Consider the following 8,687-nt stretch of genomic DNA (forward strand, 5'->3'; position numbering starts at 1 on the left):
CCAACCCCTCAGACAGAGACAAACACCTACAAGATCTCTGTCAAGCTTTCTTACAACTACAATACCCACCTGCAGAAGTAAAGAAACAGATTGATAGAGCCAGAAGAGTTCCCAGAAGTTACCTACTACAGGACAGGCCTAACAAAGAAAATAACAGAACGCCACTAGCCGTCACCTTCAGCCCCCAACTAAAACCCCTCCAACGCATTATTAAGGATCTACAACCTATCCTAAAGGATGACCCAACACTCTCACAAATCTTGGGAGACAGGCCAGTCCTTGCCTACAGACAGCCCCGCAACCTGAAGCAAATACTCACCAACAACCACATACCACACAACAGAACCACTAACCCAGGAACTTATCCTTGCAACAAAGCCCGTTGCCAATTGTGCCCACATATCTATTCAGGGGACACCATCACAGGGCCTAATAACATCAGCCACACTATCAGAGGCTCGTTCACCTGCACATCCACCAATGTGATTTATGCCATCATGTGCCAGCAATGCCCCTCTGCCGTGTACATTGGTCAAACTGGACAGTCTCTACGTAAAAGAATAAATGGACACAAATCAGATGTCAAGAATTATAACATTCATAAACCAGTGGGAGAACACTTCAATCTCTCTGGTCACGCAGTCACAGACATGAAGGTCGCTATCTTAAAACAAAAAAACTTCAAATCCAGACTCCAGCGAGAAACTGCTGAATTGGAATTCATTTGCAAATTGGATACTATTAATTTAGGCTTAAATAGAGACTAGGAGTGGCTAAGTCATTATGCAAGGTAGCCTATTTCCTCTTGTTTTTTCCTACCCCCCTCCCCCAGATGTTCTGGTTTAACTTGGATTTAAACTTGGAGAGTGGTCAGTTTGGATGAGCTATTACCAGCAGGAGAGTGAGTTTGTGTGTGTATGGGGGTGGGTTTTTGGAGGGGGGTGAGGGAGTGAGAGAACCTGGATTTGTGCAGGAAATGGCCCAACTTGATTATCATGCACATTGTGTAAAGAGTTGTCACTTTGGATGGGCTATCACCAGCAGGAGAGTGAATTTGTGTGGGGGGGTGGAGGGTGAGAAAACCTGGATTTGTGCTGGAAATGGCCTAACCTGATGATCACTTTCGATAAGCTATTACCAGCAGGACAGTGGGGTGGGAGGAGGTATTGTTTCATATTCTCTATGTATATATAAAGTCTGCTGCAGTTTCCACGGTATGCATCCGATGAGCTAAACCCAGGGTTGTGAGTTCAATCCTCAAGGGGGCCATTTAGGGATCTGGGGAAAAAATTGGGGATTGGCCCTGCTTTGAGCAGGGGGTTGGACTAGATGATCTCCTGAGGTCCCTTCCAACCCAGATATTCTATATGCCAAGTGAGCTGTAGCTCACGAAAGCTCATGCTCAAATAAATTGGTTAGTCTCTAAGGTGCCACAAGTACTCCTTTTCTTTTTACCTCCACACTTGACAGCCTTTAATAAAATTTACTTTTTTTAAGGCCAGGATTGGATTTTTGGTGTCCTCCACACTACATAAGATCTCAAGCCTCTTCAGCAGCATTCGTGGCTCAAATCCCAATCCTGGTTATCTGCCGGATTGCAACCTGGTCTTCCATACACCGATTCACCTCACGCTATGCCATGACTCACAGTCCAGAAATTATGCAGCTTTTGGCACAGCAGTCCTCTGGTCTGTGTCGCAGCGAAACTCTGATCTTATCACCTAACTGATTGCTTGGGAATCAACTACATTGGAATAGACATGAGTAAGCACTCAAAGAAAAAAAGACGGTTACTAACCTTTCCTAACTGTTGTTCTTCGAGATGTGTTGCTCATGTCCATTCCACAACCAACCCATCTGCACCTTTGTTGGAGTTGCTGGCAAGAAGAAACTGAGGAGGCGGCGGGTCGGCAGGTGCCTATATACTACGCCATGAAGGTGCCACTCCAGGAGGCACCAGAGTCGATCCAACAGATACCAATAGGGGAAAAACTTCCGGCAATGGTGCATGCGGCATTGGAGTGGACATGACCAACACATCTCAAAGAACAACAGTTTTATGGAAAGGTTAGAAACCATCAATAACAGACCTAAAAGTGTCAATTCTTCAACAACAAAAACTTCAAAAACAGACTCCAACGTGAAACCGCAGAACTGGAATTAATTTGTAGATTGGACACCATCACATTAGGCCTGAATAAAGACTGGGAGTGGTTGGGTCATTACAAAACCTAAACCTAATTTCCCCCTACTGTTACTCAACCTTCTTGTCAACTGTTTTGTAGTGGTAATGAGAGTGGCCCATTTCAAAGTTATTTTTCCTCTCTTGGTATCCTACTGTTAATTGAATTGTCTCGTTAGACTGACCTCATACTTGGTAAGGCAACTCCCATCTTTTCATGTATTTATATCTGCTTCTGTCTTTTCCACTCCATGTATCTGATGAAGTGGGTTCTAGCCCATGAAAGCTTATGCCCAAATAAATTTGTTAGTCTCTAAAGTGCCATGACTCCTCATCTTTTTCTGTTTGCACTAAGTATGCTCCTTCCCCACAGAGCGATTGAGCATGTTCCATCCTAGGGCTGCAAGAGCTGAGCAGCACTTTCCTTTCAATTGCTCCTCCTGGTTGCCAAGAGGCTACTGAGGTGCTGGGGGCCAGAACTGAGCAGGGAGATTGTCTGTCTCTCCTGGGCTCTCAGGGTCCACCCTTGCAGGCGCCCTGGCAGCAAGGAGGAGGAGGATACTTTATTGGAATACAGAGGGGTGAGGAATGGCATCTGGGAATGAGGAGGTTGTGGGTAGAGGGGGGAAAGGAGCTGGAGGTGGGTAGAGACTGGCCAGGGACACATAAACTGAAGGGTCTATAACCATTAGAGTACACTCTCCTCCAGAACTTGGAGCTGAATCCAGAAGTCCTCAGTCTCTACATTCCTCTGTTGTCAGCAAATAACTGTGAAATCCATTGGCAAAGTGTGTGTCTAGTGCAGGGGTCTCAAACTCAAATGACCACGAGGGCCACATGAGGACTAGTACATTGGCCCGAGGGCCACACCACTGACCACCACCCCCCCCGCTGCCCTGGCCCTGCCCCCACTCCACCCCTTCTGTGAGGCCCCACCCCTGCCCCACCTCTTGCCACCCCTTCCCTGCCCCCATTCCAACCCCTTCCCTGAAATCCCCACCCTAACTCCACCCCCTCCCTGCCCCCAGTGGGTGCAGGAGGGGTGCGGGATGCGGCAGGGGGCTCAGGACAGGGGGTCGGGGTGCAGGAGGGGTGTGGCAGGGGGCTTAGGGCAGGGGGTTCGGCTGCAGGAGGGGTTCAGGGGGCGGGTCTGGCCCGGCACGCACTGGGCGCAGGGCAGGCTCCCTGCCCCGCCCCGCCCTCCGCTGCCCCCATGCCTCTCCAGGAAGCGGCCGGAACCTGGGGGGGCACAGGGGTCTGTGTGTTGCCCTGGCCACGCCTCCAGTTACCTCCCCTGAAGCTCCTATTGGCCGCGGTTTCCCGTTCCCGGCCAATGGGAGCTTTGGGGGAGGTACCTGGAGGAGCGGCCAGGGCAACACACAGACTCCTGTACCCCCCCCAGGTCCCGGCCGCTTCCTGGAGCAGCGCAGGGACAGAGCAGGCAGGCAGGCAGGGAGCCTGCCCTGCCTCCAGTGCACGCCGGGCTGGAGCCACTCTATGTAAATGCTGGGGAGGCGGGGGTGCCGTGGAGAGCTGGCAGGCCGCAGAAAATAACTCCGCAGGCTGCATGTGGCCCACAGGCCACGTGTTTGAAACCCCGGTCTAGTGACTGGTCTGCATAGGGTAACAGCCTACTACAGCTACCATTCACTGCATTAATTCAGGTGGTAGAGATCTGTGCTGAAGATATAAAGGGTGAACCCGGGGGGTTGGGTTTGGAGGGGGAATCGATATAGTTTCATGTGATGGCATTTGTTTTTTCAGGGTTTTTTTTACACTAGTAAATTACATCCAAAACAATTATGTTAAAAGAATATTAAGGTTGGAGTCAAAAGGTTGGAAATGGCAGAACTGAGGAGTTGGAGTTGTTTTTGCTGGTCATTGAGCTGAGGAGTGTTAGATGGCGGAGGCAGCCAACACCTGGGCACAGTCTCTGTCCCTTTTTGGCTTGGCACCCTCATCTGTAATAATATCCCACAGCAAGGGCTCTGAAACACAATCCCATTCCAGTCAGGCCCTGGAAAGAGCAGCACCACCAGTCAAGCTTTCCCTACTCACTGATTGGCCCAGTACTGACAGCTCCTTTTATCAGTTTCCATTTTGGCTGTGATACCCAATGCTAAGAGCCGATTGGCCAACTGCCTCCTTCTCCTTCCCCCTGGGATTGGTTGAAGGAGTGAACTGATTGGTCCCTGGGCTGCCCATGTTGTGCATGAAGTAATCAGGTGTGACAGCAGAGCATTCGAGTGCCTAGACATAGAAGAACAGCCAACGGGAGATCTTGGGCTCCCTGCAAAGGTGCAGCTGGAGTTATCTGTGGAGTCCCAGCAACCACTTCCATCATCTGCTTTGACTGCCTCTCCCCAAGGCCAGCAGAGAGAGAAGCCACCTGAAGTCACTCCCACTGAACCTTTATCTAAAGTAACAGTTTGTTTATCATTCACCTTGGTCATTTAATCTTTTTTTTTTAATAGTGTTAAAGAGGGTGGGGAAAAGTGCATTTAACAATCATTGGGGGAGAAAATATTTTATATCTTCAACTAAAAATGAATCCTGAATTACAATTTTTTTTAAATCAAACAAAAGAAAACCTTGATATTTAATTAAAACAGCAGCCAAGGAAATAATCAATACTCGATTTAAACATAATAAAAGAAAAGACTTAATATTCAGGCTCCAAGGAGGAATTGGACTTGGAGCTACCTAATTTCACATAGAAACTAGCTGTGAAGTTCCTGACCTAGGATTCTTTGGGACTCTCTTCCCCTGAAGATATCCCCCCCACCCCCCCAAGAGACTGCAACTAAAAGTTTCAAGCCAGTAAAAAAAGAAATATTGGTGATTTGGGACCGTAAAGAGCTGGCAGGCATAAGCTTGTAACTTTCCACTGAAGCTGTTTTTTTCAAAAGGTAGAAGAAATCATTTTATTTTCCTCTCTTGAAGAAAATATCTGTTTTATTGGTTGTTTACTGCTTATGCTATTTTCTTACTTTGGTATTTTCATCTGAAGAATGCTTTTTAAGCTAAGTTTGCTTAAATTTTTTTTTTTTTGAACATTTTTCTAGGTAAATTAGAGGGTAGTTTAATTACTGATCCTCCTCATAGTAATAGACCTTTTCCCCCTTGACAGTGAAAACAGTGAGGCTTGTGAATTGAACCCTTGTGTTGGTTGGCAGATCTCTCTCTCTCTCTCTCTCTCTCTCAGGTCTGTCTAAGGCACCTATCTTCCTAGTGTCTAAGTGTCGAGATGGAAGAAGTGTGGGTTGTCTACTTGTGCCTGTTCTTGCTTGTCTTGGTGCTTATTTTAAGGAAGCGTGACCCAGATTTGGAGGCCGCAAAGAAAGTTACAGAAACACGAAGCACCCCAGTGCCAACCACCTATTATTCCAGTGGTGCTGGCAAACATCTGGAATACACCGAAGAAGAGATGGAGAAATCCCTGGAGAGGCTAACCAGCATCTTGTTTGAGGTGGACGCTAGAAAAAGGGAAACCCACCATGAGCAGAAAACAGCAAAGGCAGAAGCCTATCACCATCACAAAGCACCTGATGCAGAGTCTGAAACTAAAGAGCTAATGGGAAAGGGGCCAGGACATTCCCAGCATCTATCTAGCCAGCAGAGGGTTCAAGTAATGGAGCAAGGCCACCCAAGAATTTCAGAGTCAGCACTACATTGAGCTCTTGGTTGATATATTGAGTCTTGTTGAAATATATATGGTGGGTCGGTGGGTGGGGATGTGTATGTGTGTATGTAATACACATATACACACACACACACACACAAACACACAGGCTTATGCTGTATTTCAACATGATCCAACAGTTCAACCCTAAGCTCCATGTAGTGTGTATGGGCTATAGATATTTCCCACTTGTGTGTATATGAACCTGGTAAATCCACCTTATTTTTGACTGTACTAAGCGTATAAGTAACTAGGATTTTTTTTATTTTAAGAAATAATGGGCCAGATCCTCAGCTAGTACAAATCTGCAAAACTCCTTAGACTTTAATGCATCTGTGTCCATTTAAACCAGCTGAGGATCTGGTCCAATATGTACAGATGCTCTTCTGACACCCACCCTTGCCTGTTGCAAGCATAATACTGAATGATGGACAGTGTTTATATATATATTTGCCCTTATGTGGGGTGATAATTCATATTATTTTGGTGTTGTTCCTAACTCCTAAGAATATGAAAAATGCTGTTGTAGACTTGTAAAATTCAACTTGCCTTGGGCAAGTAATTTTTTAAGGGTGTAACCCCTTGGGGTTTAGAGAGCATGGCCCTTTTAAATCTTTTCCCTAGTGGGGCGGGGGAGCAGTGAGAGAAAGGAGGGAAACTTGAGGGTGTGGCTGTGGAGCCCAGGGAGAGAAGGGCTGCAGCAGGGAGGCCCTGGACAAAGTGAAGGAGAGAGAACCTGCCTGAAGCCTGGGAAGGACAGGGCGGCCGATCGGGGACACCCCAGGACAGGAGCCAGGAGGAGCACTGTGCCAGGGAGGAATTGCCCGAGAAGGACAGGCCGGAGCTGGACCCATTATCACTGCTGCCCAGAGCTGCATGGGGCTGTGAGTACTGGGGCTTGTGACTCTACATTGGGAATAAGGAGGGAGGCTGCTAGTTAGTTAAGTGAGGAGATTGTCGCCCTGTATGGCTTTGCAGAGAGCAGCAGAAGAGGGCACCGGAGGGGTTTGTTGGGGAAAGTTGACTGGCGCCAAAGACGACCAGGAGCACCCAAGACTCAGCACTGGACTGGAACTTTGCTCAGGACTCCTGAACTCTGTGTTCAGACACATTGCTCAGCGTCTGCCCTTTCAGACTGTGCTACCACTGGGTTGTGGGGCCTTGGTTTGGATGCAACCCTGTTCTACTTCTCCCCCTACATTTTCCTCTTGTTGTTTTTTTCCTCTCGTCCCTCTGTAAATAAATATCTCCCTTTGTTATATCCATTGTACTTTTCCTATGGGTGTGTGTGTTCACTCTGGGGGGGTTGGAACAGGTGTCCCTGGGGTGGAAGGAATTTTTCCTGCTGCATTCCTGCACGCTCTGTCTCTTGGCCAGAGCTGCCTGCAGAGCAGAGTCCATCTTGGCCATGAGGGCGCTAAAGTTACAAGGGTTGGAGACAAGTTAAATACCTTTATTTTTTTTAATCATTGCTCTCATCACAATAAATCAGATTTTTGTGCTTGGGCTGACAGTTTTGTGGCAGTTTTGCAAAACTCTATTAACTCTCTGCTAGCAGCTGTCTTCCATTGCCAGTACCCCACTAGTGAGATAAGAAATTCTTTGCTCAAGGGAAGATATTCTAAAGTCTGAGTCCCTGATGTCCAGAGGGTCAGACAGGCACTTGATGTCAATATCCCATTTCTTGTCAAAGCAGCAAGAGATGCTCCCAACTTCCCCTGGTATGAGTTACCACTGTATACTGCCTTTTCAGTTAGCTAGACTCTGAGCAGCTGACTAAGAAATCCCATTTTAAATTCCCAGTCATCAGCAGCTGACAGAGTGGCTATTTATGGATTAAAATAATCTACCTAAAGGGAGGTAGAGGTGGAGGATATCCATATGTGAGATTATTTCATGCAGCATATGTTGAGAGACCCAATAACTCGGTTAACGACAAACTCCCTGGCATGTATTTTTTTGAAGTGTAGGTGCTGTTAGTTTTATTCTCTCTTCAGTAGGCTGAAAATGGCAAAGATCTGTGTTTGAAGTACTGTGGCTCATCCAGTGGAATAATGGCATTCGTTTTTGTTTATAGACCCTGTCACAACCATAAGGTAGCCTAAAATTCCTCCTTACCTGTAAGGGGTTAAGAAGCTCAAATAACCTGGTTGGCACCTGACCAAAGGAACCAATGAGGACAAAAGATACTTTCAAATCTGGGGAGGGGCAGGGGAGGCTTTGTTTTGGGTTCTTTGTTTCTGTGTTCGTTTGCTCTTGGGACTAAGAGGGACCGGACATCAATCCATGTCCTCCAAACCATCCTGAACCAGTCTCTCATATTACAGAAATTGTAAGTACAGCCAGGCAAGGCATATTAGTTTATCTTGGTTTTCTCAACTTGCGAATTTTCCCTTTGCTGGAGGGAGGTTTATCCCTGTTTTGTTGTAACTTTGAAACTAAGGGGGTTCCTCTGTGTTTTGTGCATCTTTTGTTACCATGTAAAGTTATCTTCCAACCTGATTTTACAGAGAGGATTTTTACCTTTTCTTTCTTTTTCTTTTTCTTTTTTTTTTTTAATTCTTCTTTTAAGAACTGATTGATTTATTTTTATTTTTTTTCAGTGTCCAAAGATCCAGGGATTTGGGTCTGTGTTCACTTTGTAACCAATTGGTTAGGCTATTATTCTCAGACCTCCCCAGAAAGGGGGTGTAAGGGCTTTGATTAATGGACCATTTGGATGCACCAGAAAGTGCAGCTGTAGATGAAGACTTTTGGGTCTTGATCCAGGAGGCTCTGAGACACTTTGATCCTTCCACTGTACTAGCAGTCTGAGGGTGTTTT

At 46.6% G+C, this 8,687-nt stretch overlaps 1 protein-coding gene across 2 annotated transcripts in view; it reads left to right on the top strand.

Annotated features, from left to right (window-relative positions):
• LOC144270875 (uncharacterized) overlaps window positions 1–7,123 on the top strand; it is a 45,088-nt gene extending 37,965 nt beyond the window's left edge. The window contains exon 9 of one of the 2 annotated variants that reach the window (XM_077827751.1): window positions 5,388–7,123. In XM_077827751.1, the coding sequence (XP_077683877.1) occupies window positions 5,388–5,414 (27 nt within the window). In that variant the 3' untranslated portion in view covers window positions 5,415–7,123. Of the gene's footprint in view, window positions 1–1,497; window positions 3,040–5,387 lie in introns of those variants that run through there. The other variant, XM_077827753.1, reaches the window with a different exon arrangement.
• The last annotated feature ends 1,564 nt before the right edge of the window (window positions 7,124–8,687 follow it).

The sequence above is a fragment of the Eretmochelys imbricata genome, chromosome 10 (assembly GCF_965152235.1).
Source record: "Eretmochelys imbricata isolate rEreImb1 chromosome 10, rEreImb1.hap1, whole genome shotgun sequence".
NCBI lineage: Eukaryota > Metazoa > Chordata > Testudines > Cheloniidae > Eretmochelys > Eretmochelys imbricata.